The 15,219-nt window shown below is 36.6% G+C and overlaps 1 protein-coding gene across 2 annotated transcripts in view; it reads left to right on the top strand.

Moving 5' to 3' along the window:
- Positions 1–15,219, top strand: part of PALS1 (protein associated with LIN7 1, MAGUK p55 family member) — a 55,821-nt gene that overhangs the window by 23,253 nt on the left and 17,349 nt on the right. For both annotated transcript variants that reach the window (XM_062619251.1, XM_062619250.1), the window contains exons 2-3: positions 6,496–7,001; positions 12,334–12,542. In XM_062619251.1, coding sequence (XP_062475235.1) covers positions 6,635–7,001; positions 12,334–12,542 — 576 coding nt within the window. In that variant the 5' untranslated portion in view covers positions 6,496–6,634. The remainder of the gene's footprint in view (positions 1–6,495; positions 7,002–12,333; positions 12,543–15,219) is intronic.

The raw sequence follows: 15,219 nt of genomic DNA, 5'->3' as shown, positions 1-15,219 counted from the left end.
AGTTGTGTATCTAAACTCCATTGTCTGTCTCACTGGGTGGTTTAACATGAGCTCTTTTAGAAATATATCTGGTAGTCTGTGGCTAAAAGTTACAAGTGACTGAAACAGGAATAATCTGTCCTATTACACTGAATATAAAACAGCCTTTGGATTTACCTTAGAAAGGAATTTATGCTTCTGCAGTGAAACAGGTTAAAATCCACCCTCTTGTTTGTTGTGCAAATATACAATGAAATTGTGTGTTATAATTTCATATCATTTGTGCTCAGAAATTGCAAAGGTATCTTGCATATTTTTCACTGCAAAGGTGAAGTTGATTGAGAAGTCCAAGTGATGTGGCTGTTGGTTGACATGATGTACTTTTATTGGTTCATGTTTCTCATGGGGAACACTTTGTTCGTATCAGTTCTGTAGGTAACAGTGATACATCTTCGGGAGTTGATAGCTCAAGAACTGGCCAGTCTACACTCTGACTGTCTTGATTGTTGCCACTGCATCAACAGATAGGCAAGCCTAATAAAATTAAATGTGCCATAAATTAAATGTTCTTAAGTGCAATACTGATGAGATTCAAAGAAGTACTTACAGTTTCCCAGGTTTGCCATTTGAGCAGTTTGTTTATACAATTTATGAAGCTGGAATCTAACCTTAGCATCTGAATTTTTCATCAATTTCTGTGTGCTTTAATGTTGCAAGTTAACATTGTTACTGCTCTGGTGCAGGTGTAACTTAGAAAGTGCTAACGATGAAAATTACTTTACTTTTGAGGGTTTAGCCGTTTTGCTGCTTATGCACATATCTTGCACATTTAAGTGAGCATGGAATGTTAAAACCCCTTGGCATGTCTGAAAGCCCTTTGAAATACATATGAACTGAGTTACTGTGCTTGACAGATTTTATAATGACCTCTGGTTTGAAATTACTAGAAATAAGAGTCAGCTGGATATTAGAGGAAGAGTTCTCTTCTGATACCAAGACTGTGCTAGTGAAATATTGCAGACTAAAAAAACCAAATCAACCATACCAGAAGTCAGTCTTGAATGTGTTGCAAAACTAGTGTAAATAGAATTCTTTTTTATTACACAGTTTTTTGTATCAAGTAGTCATAGGTTTTGTAACTTTTACTTGCTTTTGAAAGAAGTCAGACTGCTTCAGTCTGTACCAGGCATTTCATGTGCTCTTAAGCTCCATAGGAAATACCTGTGAAGTATTTTCTACCATAAATTCCAGTCTTTAACTTTCATCAGGTAGTGGTGAATTTTATGTTATGCAACATGGTTTGTGTTGTGTTTTCCTTTCTGCAATTGGCTTCTAAGTCTCTCAGTCTTGCAGGTTCACTGAAATGCTGTTGAAGAAACAAATGATGCTTGAGAGATGATGCAGGGAAAGATGTGAGAATTTTTTTCCTATATTGAGCTCCCATTTTGGGAATTACTAAAGTGTTTTATTTTGCAGTTTTTATGACTTGGGTCTTGCTTGCTTAGAAATCTGAAACACTGAGTAAAATCACCAGAAAACCCACCATTATGTGAGCTATTAATAAGACGTAGTATTGTTCTGTAGCATAATTACATGCTCATATCTTGTTAGTAATTCAGATATCAGGAGCCATCTTGTAAGCGATTTTAATCTAATTTTTAATTCATTTCAGCAACCTAGAATTCTTCCAGGTGTTTTAATGAATTTTTTAATATACCATGTCTATCATAGTATATGGCTTTCAGATGATCATAAATCCTTTGCACTGCAGCTGATCTTAAATACATATTTCTTGTGTTTATAATATAATTACAGATGTAGATTGGGTTTTTATGCTCTCAACCATGCCAAAACTAATGAAATTCAATTGCAGGTGAGCACTGAACTCCCTTGCAGTCATTCAGAATTTGCAGTTTTAATGAATTTTAAAAAGGAAACTATCAAGACTAATCATACTTCCAGCACTGAAAGAATTTTAAACAACATTGAAATGTACAACAATGCCTCAGCCTCCAGAAAATGTCATTTTTGATCTTTGGAAGTGGCTGAAGCAAAACAAATTTAATTTTACTGTACAAAATTTAGTTGTTAAAGCAATTAGGATTGCTATGCGCACCAGCCACAGTCCGCAGGAAGCAAGTAAAAACTTAAACCACCTTACAGCACTTCTGTTTCTCTCCCTGTCAGTATGTATCTTGTACTGGCATCTCTCACACACCAAGATGATTGTGTTTGTGTATATTTATTCTTTGACAGAGCTTCGGGTGTATGTGCTTTGTTTAGTGTATTCGGAGTGGTTAAAGAGTGTTAGAAGCCTGACATGATTAGGGGTCAATATGATGAATGATGTGTATTGCATTGGGCAGTAGCAGTTTTCCAAGACTGCTGGAGGTGAGGATTTGTGATGTCTGAAGCAGACTTGAGACAGCAGAAAGAACAGTGGAGTTAGGTTTGGAAGGGGTCAACCATTATCAGAAGATCTTTAATCAAAGAGAGTTGTTCCAGCATTCCAGACTTGCAGCATGCCTATGCTTTTATGGATTACCAACTAGTTATATCAGGGATGGGGATGGGGTGTGAGGAGCAGATTTTTGTGGAGTTGGTTTGGTATTTTAGTAATGTCAAATTTTAGGCTGCCTGATAAGTGGTATTTTGTATTATCTTTTGTATTATCTGAGTGTGATTACTTTGCCTGTACTGTTTATTGACTGCTTCAGAGAAACCTAACTTTCTGCGATGTCAAAATATTTTCTATTTAAAATTTTCCTAAAACTCTTAAATTTTGATGACAGTTTTCTGAATATTGTTGTTGAAGTGTGACTGCAGGACAGCTCTATGTTTTCTGTAACTTTTGTTTGTTTCTTAACTGATTTAGATCTTAAATACTGAAAGTGAGCAGCTACTGTTATAGGCTACTTAAATGTCTGTTCCAAGAAATCTTACGCTCTTTGAATCTTGCATGGAACTTATACTGAAAATGTAAGCAATATTACTAATGGTTGCCTGTTACTAATGTTTACCTCAGACCATATTTTTGTTTCTCTGGTCTTTAGTACTTACAGCTAAAGAGATTTAAACCTTTCTCATCCTATATACAGATACATGAGTTTTTATTGTGCCCTTTTTCTGACTCTTTGTCTTAGGTAGCTAGTATTTTTAAATTTGATGGAGGAAATGTAGCTAATCCTACCTTAAATATTTTTGGTCAGTTAGTAAATACTGGCTATCAACTTCATTTTCTGATGTGTAGATTCTTCATTAGTGAGTGAGACAGTACTTGGCTTACACATGATTGAGTATTACAATGGTATCTTTAAAGTTGGTTTTACTCGTGTATCCTCAGGTAGTGTGTTTGACTTCTTTCGTGCTGAGTAAATGGATATTCATCCCCTCAAAATTGTTTTGACACCTGTTAGTTGTACCCTATGGACTGAGGAATGTGAGTTTTCTTTCAGCTTGTCAGAGTTGAAAAAAGATGAATGTAACTTTCAGAAGGTTCAGGTCCTCAGGCAAGCTGTGGCCAGTACAATGTGGATGTGAGAATTTGATTTACCTTCCACCCTCAGCTAAATTAGTGCTCTTTGCAGTTTTATTGTACCCAGTGAGACTTCCTTCATTGGGACTGGTATTTCTGTACAGAGAAGTTGCCTTTACAGAAGGGGAAATGTAACTTTCTGACTATCATTTTGCTAAATTGCTATCTGTTGCTCTCTGAATTTGAGACCATATTTTGATACGGTGCTTTATATAAGCCAGTCTGAATGCTAACTTTATGTGATTTTATTATTTGAAAAGCTGTTCAAGTTGGACTCTAACTGAAAGTTTTAGAGGTGCCAAATAATTATGTAGTACTTGCAGTGGTAGCCCCACTACTGTGCAGCTATTGATGGGCTTTTTTTGTTGCCTGATTTTTTTTTTTTTTTTCTCAGTATGGGAATGTTGAGCATTGAAACAACTTTTGTGTATCAGTGCAGTGTGGTTAAGTATCTTTTAAAGGCAAAAAATAATTTTTACTGCCACTGAAATGCTTTAATATTTCCTACATTGAAGTTTTTGGTGCTAACTGCTAGTTGTGGCTGGACAGGAAATAAAGGAAACTGTTGCTGTAGGTAGCTGTGTCCTGCTCCTTATGAAAATGAAAAGCTGTACTTCTTTAGAATTGCAGGCTGGCAGAAACTTGTGTAGGAGTCTCTGTTGGTGCTCCTCCAAAACAGAACTATTGATATTTAATTTTCAGCTTAATTACAACATAAGCATCTTTCCTTTCCTCCTCCAAACACAAACATTTGGTTTAAGAAAGTTGGTTGTGAGGTATTTTTTTAGTCTTGGTGCTTCAAGTGTATAATAAAACTTAAACTACTGAGAGGAAATACTACAAAATAAGTTAATAAAAAGAAACTTGAATAATTAAGTGTTGGTAATACTGAACACAACTATTTATTGATTATTTTTTTTTTAATGACCTTTTAATTGGTCTTATTGAGGATAATGTATCACTGACTTTGATATAGAAAGGCAATGTGGTATAAAACCCATTGTTATATATAAGTAAGTGCTGAGCTGTTACTTTTATCAGGACACTTAAGTTCTTGAGTCTAAATCATCAAGAATGCAAAAACAAATAAGGTGTAAGGAGTGTAGTGGAATGTCACTACTTGACTGTGGAAATTATTGTTCTCTGTCAAATCTACACTTCTGTACCACTCACACAAGGATTTCTACTCTTGTATTTAATTCTTTCTGCTTTAGTACATACCCATAGGAATTACTAAGAGTAGTCCAACCCTTGTTGTAGGACTTTATCCCTACTTCAAATTTTGTCAATGTAGCTCCAGACTGCTTTATAGAATAACCTTGGAAGAACTCTATGCCCAATTTGTTGTCTCTGAACCTAGGAAGTGATGTCTACATAAAAATGCCTCAATTTATGAATAATAAATGCAAATACCTTTACTTGAATTTAACTTATTAAACTTCTTGTGAGCTTCTTGTTTATAATAAATTACTCCTGTTTAGTGCTTGTAGGATCATAAGTATGGTTTGTGTTGGACTTTTTAAGAATGAAAGGATAAACTAAAACTGAGTGAGAACTTCCAGAAAACCTCTAATTTGTAAATGTGTGTAGTAAGTGTAGAATCTCCACTGCTTCGATAAGGAAATACAAGAGGCTTGAAGGTTAGTTTGAACAGTAATTCTTCTGTAATCTTGGAGTATCAAGTTTATTAAATGTGTGAAACAAATGTATGAGGGTTCTGTAGTTCTTAGTAGGGGAAAAAGCACTATGTAAATGTGGAGGACAAGTTACACCTTTTGTGACACCTGAGGGCCTTTAAGAAACTCAGCCTTCTCCAAAGGTTTCTTAACCACTTCTTTGCCTCAGTCTTCACTGGCAAATGCTCTGACCACACCACCCAAGTCTCAGAAGGCAGATGCAGGGACTGTGGGAATGAGGACCTTAGACCCACTGTAGGAGAGGATCTGGTTCAAGACCATCTTAAGAACCTGAATGTGCACAAGTCCATAGGTCCTGATGAAATCCATCCGCGGGTCCTGAAGGAGCTGGTGAATGAAGTTGCTAAGCCACTGTCCAACATATTTGAAAAATCATGGCAGTCAGGTGAAGTTCCCAACGACTGGAAAAAGGAAAATATAACCCCCATTTTCAAGAAGGGGGAAATGGATGACCCAGGGAATTACAGACCAGTCAGTCTCACCTCTGTGCCTGGCAAAATCTTGGAGCAGATTCTCCTGGATGGCATGCTAAAGCACATGAAAATCAACTAGGTGCTTGGTGACAGCCAGCATGGCTTCGCTAAGGGGAAATCCTGCCTGACCAGTTTAGTGGCTTTCTATGATGGGGTTGCAGAACTGATGGCCAGGGGCAAAGCAGTCAGTGTCATCTACCTGGACTTGTGCAAAGTGTTCAACACTGTCCTGCACGACATCCTTGTCTCTAAATTGTAGAGGACCTGGAGCTGTTGGAACAAGCACAGAGGAGGGCCATGAGGATGATGGGGGGGCTTGAGCACCTCCTGTATGAAGACAGGCTGAGAAAGTTGGGGCTGTTCAGCCTGGAGAAAAGAAGGCTGCGTGGAGACCTCATAGCAGCCTTCCAGTATCTGCAGGGGGCCTATAAGGATGCTGGGGAAGGACTCTTCATTAGAGACTGTAGTGATAGAACAAGGGGTAACAGGTTCAAACTTAAACAGGGGAAGTTCAGATTAGATACAAGGAGGAAGTTCTTTACTGTGAGGGTGGTGAGGCACTGGAATGGGTTGCCCATGGAAGTTGTAAATGCTCTCTCCTTGGTGGTGTTCAAGGCCAGGTTGGACAGAGCCTTGGGTGACATGGTTTAGTGTGAGGTGTCCCTGCCCATGGCAGGGGGGTTGGACCTTGATGATCTTAAGGTCCTTTCCAGCCCTAATTATTCTATGATTCTGTGACCTGGAGAATTGTCTTTGGTGTTGTCTTATTAATGCAGTTATTGACTAACTTCTTTCTAATATCTTTCATTAGAGTCCTGCTAGATGTTTCTTCAGCTGTCTTGTGATGGAAGGGAAATATTTTTGAAGTTATAATGGATTTTATGCAACGTCATAGTGAAAACTGGCCTAATAACAGCGTTTCTGTTTGAAGAGAATAATTAAAACCAATCATGACAACTTCTCATATGAATGGACATATCACAGAAGATTCTGACATTGAAGTAAAAAATGTGTATCTTGCATCTCCTGATGAGCCTCAGAAGCACAGAGAAATGGGGGTTGATTGCCCTGGTGATTTGGGCTCCAGGATGATGCCCATGCGGCGGAGCGCTCAACTCGAACGAATTCGACAGCAACAGGAGGATATAAGGCGCAGACGGGAAGAAGAGGGAAAGAAACAAGAACTGGACCTTACTGCTTCTATGAGGCTAAAAAAGCTGGCACAAATTCCTCCTAAAACTGGAATAGATAATCCTATATTTGACACAGAAGAAGGAATTGTTTTGGAGAGTCCTCATTATACTGTGAAGACACTAGGTAGGTAAAATGCAATGAATGGACTAACAGGGAAAATAATTAGTTGATATGATACTAATGTTCTTTTGGGCCACTGAAAACGCAATTTAGCTAATTCATATGCAGGTTTAATGTCTTCTGGTTCTTTGGATTTGGGTGGTTTGAGGGTTTATTTGTTTATTTAGTCAAGCATCAGGCTGTGTGCTTCAGCAAATAGCTTTTCAAAACCGATTCATTGGGGGACCAGTCAAATACGCTGTAGATAACTAATGAATTCAGTGGATGTCTTCACTGTCTTTACGCTGGGGAAAACCATGCAAGTAATACCCAATCGTATTATGTTTGATGAAGCACAGACCAGACTAAGCAATTAATAAACACTTACTGTAATTTAAAATCAAAACACAAGGTTTTAATATTTCAGAAACACTCTGGGGATTTCTTCTGACTGTCTTGCATTATCAATTTTTCACCTAATATAATTTACACTCTTAAAGTGTTGACATTGATAGTGAAAATCTGCTTACCTTAACACTTGGACATTGATGAAAATGTAATGTTAGTAGTTTTTAAAGAGAGTGGTTCTGAAATCGTTTGCTTTATAGTTGTCATTATTAGATACTTGATTGTGAAATTCTTTTCTTAGAGGGAACACAAAACAGAAGATGCAAAGATTGATGTCAAACAGTAAAAGTGAAAGGCAAAGAGCTTTAGGAGATGTGGTTAGGCTAGATCATGATAGATCTATATATGCACCAGGGCTTCATAAGCATCTATTTCAATCAGAGAAGTCATGACATAATATTGACAGGCTTGCAAACATACTACCTCTATTTCCTTGCTGGGCAGAATCATAGTAACAATTTGGATCAAGTAGACTTAAGATTCAGAAGGAGGATTTATAATAGTTAAGAACTTCTGTTAAGAGTGGTGCTTTTGTTATACTCACCTGTGATGTTGAGTTGCAAACTTAAGAAATATGTCATAAATGAAATTCTGGGAATCTCTTAACTTACAAAATCCATAAAAAATTTCTGTTCAGTCATCAGTGTTGTCAAAAACTGAGTCATAATTTTAAATTTAACAAAGTTCTTCTGCAGTAACTTTGCCTCTTCCAAAATTTTCTTCCACTTTTAAGCACATCCTTTTTCCAGTTTCCTGATTAATCATACTGACATCTGACACTAATGCTGAATTTGAGAAGAATTTTTTTTTTTTTTTTTTTTAATTCTGAAAGCTGTCCCTGATTAATATTGGGACATGGGATGTTGCCTTACAAGCATATATACACACATGCACACTCACAAAATAATATGGGTTCATAGAGAAGATTTGAGTTCATTATCTCTTCTGCTTTTTTGTCCGATACCTGAACTGGAGAGGCCTGATTTTTTGTAAGTTTACGTATACAACTTTTTGGTCTCTGAGAAACTTGCTAGCCCCTGACTTTGTCCAAAACCTACCCTTATTCAGTCTTTTTTAAAATACTGATTTTAGTTTTGCTTTTTTGTGGTTTGGGTGTGTGTGTTAGAAGTAGAGCTTCTAAAAATACATGTTTAAAATAAGAATATTGACCTGATTGTCTGTATTTTTAGTTTTGCAAATGTTCCATAAGTTCCGGCATTAAATGTGGCAGATCTTTGCCAAGGCCTTAATCTTTTCATTTTAGAAGGCAGACTAGATTAAGGAGATTGGATTGTATTTATAAAACAGGACACAAAATAATTTTAAAGAGCATGTTTGTTATAAAAACAGTATATGATTTAGACAGCTGTCTTAATGGAAATAACTTGATTTGCACCTAGAACATGTGCATGTAAATATCTGAGTTTTTCATAGCAGTTTACTCCTATAAAGTGCAGAGGTTTTGTTTGCTGCAGTCCATTCAGCTTATTTAGTTAAATGAGTAACTGACACTTTGAACCTTTTCTGGCTACAGTGAACTGGGGTTTTTAGAGGAAAATGTGCCTATTTCTTTGGGTTGGGTTTTGGGATTTGTTTTTTTAATACTTAGTATTTATAAATAAAATTTCAGAAACAGTTTTGGATAAAACAATATTTAGCCCTGTGATTCAAGTAATATGCAGAGTATTAGTGTGCTAATACCAGCGCATAGAGTTACTCTAGGGATCTGTAAAAAGGTTGGGAATTAAGATCTTAGTGCTGACATGTAATAAATCCAATTATATCTTAAGTTTGCTGTTCATAAATTTTTGTTTGAGATGATAAACAGCAGCTATTTTCTTTTTCTAATCTAACATGTTAGGCTGTGACCATGGGTCCTCCCCTGCAGTTGCATACTTTTGCCCTGCAGTCTTTTGATTAATGTGCATATCTCGCAGTGCTCAGTCACATTCCAGCCATTTCATAGCCTAATGGAAGAAAGGCTGCAACACTACTTGTAAAAGAAGACTTTTTTTAAAAAGTACTTGATTGGTAATTGATCTGCCGTTAAAAAATGGACTTGTTCTGCCAAAGAACCCTGGCATTTTTCTGTGAGTAAATGCAGATGTTAGTCTTTTACTGATCTTTTTTCCTCCAGACAACCCTTGCAGTAGGAAATGTCTAGAGATGGAGTCTTTGTTGCTTGGATTTTTTCTTTTTTTAAGACTACCAAAACAAAAAACATGCAACAAAATCTAATCTCTGATTTAGAATTCAGAATCGGGAACCTAGAGAGAACTAGACAGATGTGTATGTGAGTTCTTTTTATTAAAAAGGGGACTAGGCAATGGATTACTAGCTTTTGGGGAATGTTTCATGTCACTCCTTTTAAGCATTATTTCTCTTTTAGAACTGTGATGGGTTTGTTTTTTGTTTGGTTGGTTGGTTTTTTGCTCCATGGGGAGGCATATCATTTGGTATAGGGCTTTTGCATCCAGCACAAAGAAGGATTCAGTATAGAAAGGAATTATGCAGGGAGGAGAGAGTACTGTGATAGTCTGACAGAAAGGGCAACCCAGAAGGAAATAGTAAAGTGCTGAAACAGGAAAACATAGAGGCATCTAGGAATAGGACATCTTTTATGCAGAATAAAATGTATTTATGGAATATATTTTAGAATTGTGTGTGCACATATGGGTATTATGTATTTGAATCCTCTGATATATAAGGGGGGATAGACAAAAAATAATGGAATAAAATAGTTTAGGCATAGGGAGAGTCAGAAGAGGTGAGGTTCTTCTGTAATGCCTTACTGTTTTTTGAATCTGGTAACAGTAACAACTGGTAGAATTTTGAGTTGGTGTGTGTTTAATTGGGCAGGTATCAGTAGGAACTTTACAGTAACATCTGACTGGTTTACAGTTTTTATTAAATGCTTGAATAGTGCACTTCTCTGACTTGGGAGAATCAGTTGCTGAGGTGCTTTGGTAGTGTGCATACTGCCCTAGATCAGAATTTTGCCAGCTGACAGTGTCCTATTTAGCAAATATTCTTGCTTGTAGAGTATTCTTTAGCCTTCTCTCCAAATGGCATTTCCCTCTGTGTGGTAAGCGGTATATTGTGTATACAGTTCTCTAGTGAGACATTGGCTGCCTTAATTAGTGTTGTGAGCTGTACGGGATTTCACCTGTGGAATATCCTGCACAGCCAGAATCTGACCTTTCCATGCAGCTTTTGTACTACTGCACTTAGCTTCCTTGGTAGTTACAGGAAGAAGCCTTTGACCTTCTGTGGGCAGGATGTTTTCGGCATGTGTGGAATGGTTCTGGAAGGGTTGGGTTTGTTTTTTTTATTGTCCTGCAGACAGTACAGAATTAGCTCTGTATTGGTTGTTTCCTTTTATTATACGAAGACTGACGTGCAAACTCGGAATTGAAAACGTGTAGGTATTCTTTGTCCAAAATGAAAACCATTAAACTTGTTTCAAATGTGTAATTTATTAGGAATTACAGTTTTCATGTGCCCAGTTATCAACTGTTTTAATCTTGTGCTCGAGTCTAGCATTGTGTTCAGAGTACTGGTGAATTTGAAGTTAAAACTAGGTAAAGGAAATTTCTCACAGAATATAGCCAGGTTAGTAATTGGTGATTAGTAATCCTCTGTGAATTTTCATGTAAAAAGTGCAATTTAGATGATGTCTTGATAGCATTCCTATTTTAATGTCATTCATTTAGCTCGTAACTAATAAATGAAGGTTCCTGAATCTTAAAAGTTCTCCGCGCTGACATTTTGAGACCAGTAAGGGAGATTGACCTCAGTATCAAGTCACAGTTTTAAAATGTGAGAATTTCTTTGTTGTTCATTTTTTTTGAAACTATCAAAATTCTAGCTTACTTGAATTTATTAAAACGGAAGATAGCTGACTGGCCTCTTGTGGCTGAAAAGATTTTGTCAAATAATGTGTGAGAATGCATACATTATTTCAGGCTCAAAACATCCACTGTTTTTTTGGCCTGCTTGAGGATTTCTTACCTGAGTTGATTCACATTATAGGTGCAATACATATTCCTTGTTTTAGGTAGTTCCTCAGTACTTGATACTGGAAAGTGACATAGTTTGCAGAAATCCTGATTGGTTCAAAAACATGTTCATTTGACAGTCCTTAAAAAGCATCTATAAAGTATCAGAGTAGTTCTTGAAGCTCAGTAACTTAGTACCTGCGTAGTATTCTGCAAACATGTAGAAACTGATGATTAAAATTCATTAAAATATTTTATAGTCTAAATAGAACTCATAATCTTGTAGGTAAAAGATACAGACTTTCTTCTGGTGCAGATGACTTTCAGAACTGACAGCTGACTTTTTTTTTCATGCATACCTTTTTATTTTAATGTGCCAAGCCTGAGCATATTTTATGTTTAAAAATTAAGGGTAGTTTACTTGTCAAACACTCATTCTATAACTAAGCAATACTTGGTTATCTGCCATGGCATATACACATGGAATGATGTATCAAAATTACACTTTGGACTCGGTGACCTCTGAAGGGCCCTTCTAACCCACATATTCTATGGTTCTATGAATATAACTGAATGTTCCGTGATTAAGATTAGTTTAGCAAAGGAGTTATTTTCATGTGGCAAAACTGTCCCTCTGACATTTAGCTATACATGAACTGCAGTTATTGGATCTTTTATGATTTCTTTTAGAGAAGACCTGCTCCTGCAATAGGAATTTAAATTTAAACAGTGTCAGCTTTTTTTTTTATGTCTCCTTTTACTAACTTTGTGGTCGTTTTTTGATTCAGGTATGTTCTACTACTGAAAGTCAGAGTGAACATGCATATGTCGTTGCTGGTTAAAAACAGGAACAGCAAAAAAACTTTTTATAAAAATCTTTATATAAACATTGCTTAACCATGCATCTTGTTAACTCATATCTTATTTGTATTTTGTTATTTCCTACCTAGAAGTGGAAGAACTGTTAACTTCCCTTAAGCATATCCAGCATGTTTTGGTAGACCCTCAGAGCCAAGAGGATATCTCTCTCATTTTACAGCTTGTTCAAAATACTGATTTTCAGAATGCGTTTAAGATACACAACGCTGTTACAGTGCATATGAACAAAGCCAGCCCTCCATATCCTCTCATCTCCAATGCACAAGAGCTAGCACAAGAGGTATGTACAGTATGCTTCTCTGTGATACATGTGAAACCTAAAATCATAGCTGTTGTGGAAATATGTACCTGTCAAGCTTGTCTGACACTGAATGGTGAATATGAAAGGGTTTATAATAGTCACTGATTGCTGTGTCTGGTTTTTCCAGATTTCCAAACTGTAACCAGAACAATATTTTGGGATACAAACTCCCTTTTTAGCATGGGTAGATATGAAACAGAAAAGGTACTATGTTTAAACATAGGAAAAGGGAGTAGTTATGAAAATCTAACTCCTTACCTTTAGTATTCTTTATTCTAAGTATTCAGAAATTGAATTGCAGCTTTCTATGACTTGCTTTCCTCTGAGCTGGGCCATGATTCTTAAATTGAGAGGCATCTCTGGAAACACAACCATACTTGAAACAAGCATACTGCTTTAAAGTGCTTTAATACCTTCTTTCAGTGTTAAAATTACTGCTGTGCTGGTCAGCTTGCACTTAAATTTTGTCTGACAGATGACAGCTTTCTTGTAAGATCTGATATGTCTTTTAGAAAGTATTAAAGTATTGTTTTAGAAATTTCCTTGAGGTAGATATTTAATCTTTTACAGTTTCAGCCAACTTAACTACTTTCTTTGATGCTTACTTCAGTATAGATGGGCAATACCTGTACACCTACTTTATAAGCAATAGTAGTAATTTACAGAAAACTCACAGCATTGCTGTGAACACAATGAGTTTCTGCATGTGGCTGGGTGCAGCCAAGGCACTCTGAGGGGCTGCTCAGCAACTTTATCTTCATTTTCTGAGGCCGGGTGCACGTATATATTAAAGTGTTCCTACACCTTATATGGGTACACATTTGTTAATACATTTAAAGTTTAAACTTTGAGCTTGAGTACCAGTATCAGTGCATGCATAGCACTGCAGTGTTCAGCAAAGCCAGATTCAGAGGCTGGGTAAATCTTCCTGCATTTAGCACCCCATGAATCAAACTTAGACATTCAAAAACATGCTCTGGTACACCAGTTGGGAGTACCTGCACCAGTACATAGCTATTCTCCAGTTACTCAAAGGTACATCACTCCAGTTACAGTATGCCAGCAAGTTGTTTTTTCTTTGTGGTGTTTTTTTTGTTTGTATTTTTGTTTGTTGCGGGGGGGGGGTGGTGGTCTGGTTTTGTTTCTGCCTGAAGCAATTTCTTTTTTCAACAGTTCTTTCCACTCTTCTTCCTTTTTCTAGACTTTAACCTTGTAAGTCAAGGAAAACAGCATTGTAGCAAGCTTGAACTTCTTTTGCAGAAGAAATTACCGATTCTTGAGGGATGTAACTAAATATTATCTAAAGGTGCAGTGTGCTGACTAAATTGCAGCTCAGGATTTTCCTGTTTAGGTTTGTCAGCAAGACTGTGCCAAAGCCAGGTGGGAGTATTTTACATAGGAGCTTTCCTCTGGCTTTTTATCAGGCTGTAGGGTGCTATAGGATCCTCAGTAGGCTGCTTTGATGTCTGTGAGCCTGAAGGAACCTTTTCATCTAACTTCTGATTGTAAACTACTTTCTCAAACACCCACTTGACACAAGCCTAGCTTGGGATTTATTCAGATACAAGCCAGAGTTTTTGAATCTTCATTTATAATATAGAAAGTTACAGATATATTTCTTAAGAAAGCTGTTTTTTCGCCTTCATGGATATGAAATACTTTTTTATTTGCTGCTTAATACAAATTTTCAAGAAAATATGCCTGGGAAAAATCTACATCTGTTTTCAAATCTTCATGTTCCTCCCCATCTTCCCTATCCCTCACCTTCCCAACACATTCCTCTCTTTCTTTTCCAGGTGATTTGATAAATACTAAAATCAGAGAGTGCTGTAAAGCCATTTTCATGTCTCTTAGCAATCCATGAAGAAGGTTAAGCGTAAAGAAAATATTTCTTTAATCTAAAATTTATTTTCTTATCACTCAGAAGAGAGGCACTCGTTTTGATTCTTCATCTCCCATCCTTGTCTTGAAATTCCTGAAAAGTCAATATATTGCATATGTCTGTTTCCATTTTCAGATGTAATCTGCTTTCCTAGTGAGTCATCTTTGGGTGTATTTAAGTGACTTGTATTTTGCAATATGTTAAATAGCATCCTGAAACAATTGAGCCAGAAATTCAGGACAAATATTTCTGACTGACAGGAGTGTCTGATGAAGAACACTTTGAAGCCTCCATGCACATCACTCTGTACTTCCTGGTACATCCTGAATACAAGATGCTTGTGCTTATGCTTGTTTTTTTGAGATCCTTTACTCCTTTTGGAAAGGTTACTGTATTTGTTATGGTAGCAGTATGGGAAGAAATAATTTCTGCTTTAGGAAAAGTTGGGTTTGGGGTGGGTTTTTTTTTCAGCCTGTCAGAATGTCTGTCTTGCATGCCCAGGTTTTTTCTTGTACTTTGATTTTTGGTTATGTCTCTTTTCCATCCCTAAACATAGGCATGAGAAGCTCCCTCAAAAAACAGTTTATTTATTGTTTATTTACTTCAAGGTGTTTCTAAAAGAATTGCAAATGCCTGGGTTTAAGATACTGGTAACATCTTGATGATAAAAGCCACAAGGCATCACAAGAAAGAAAAATAGCAGATACATGCATAACATTAATTTTAAATGGCAAGTAATCTAGTGTGCATATTTCAGTGCACAGGTCATCAGTG

The sequence above is a fragment of the Pezoporus occidentalis genome, unplaced genomic scaffold (genome assembly GCF_034315485.1).
Source record: "Pezoporus occidentalis ecotype Australia unplaced genomic scaffold, CSIRO_AGI_Poc_V1 ctg21, whole genome shotgun sequence".
In the NCBI taxonomy this organism is placed as follows: domain Eukaryota; kingdom Metazoa; phylum Chordata; class Aves; order Psittaciformes; family Psittacidae; genus Pezoporus; species Pezoporus occidentalis.
This window is presented reverse-complemented; position numbering and strand designations above follow the sequence as displayed.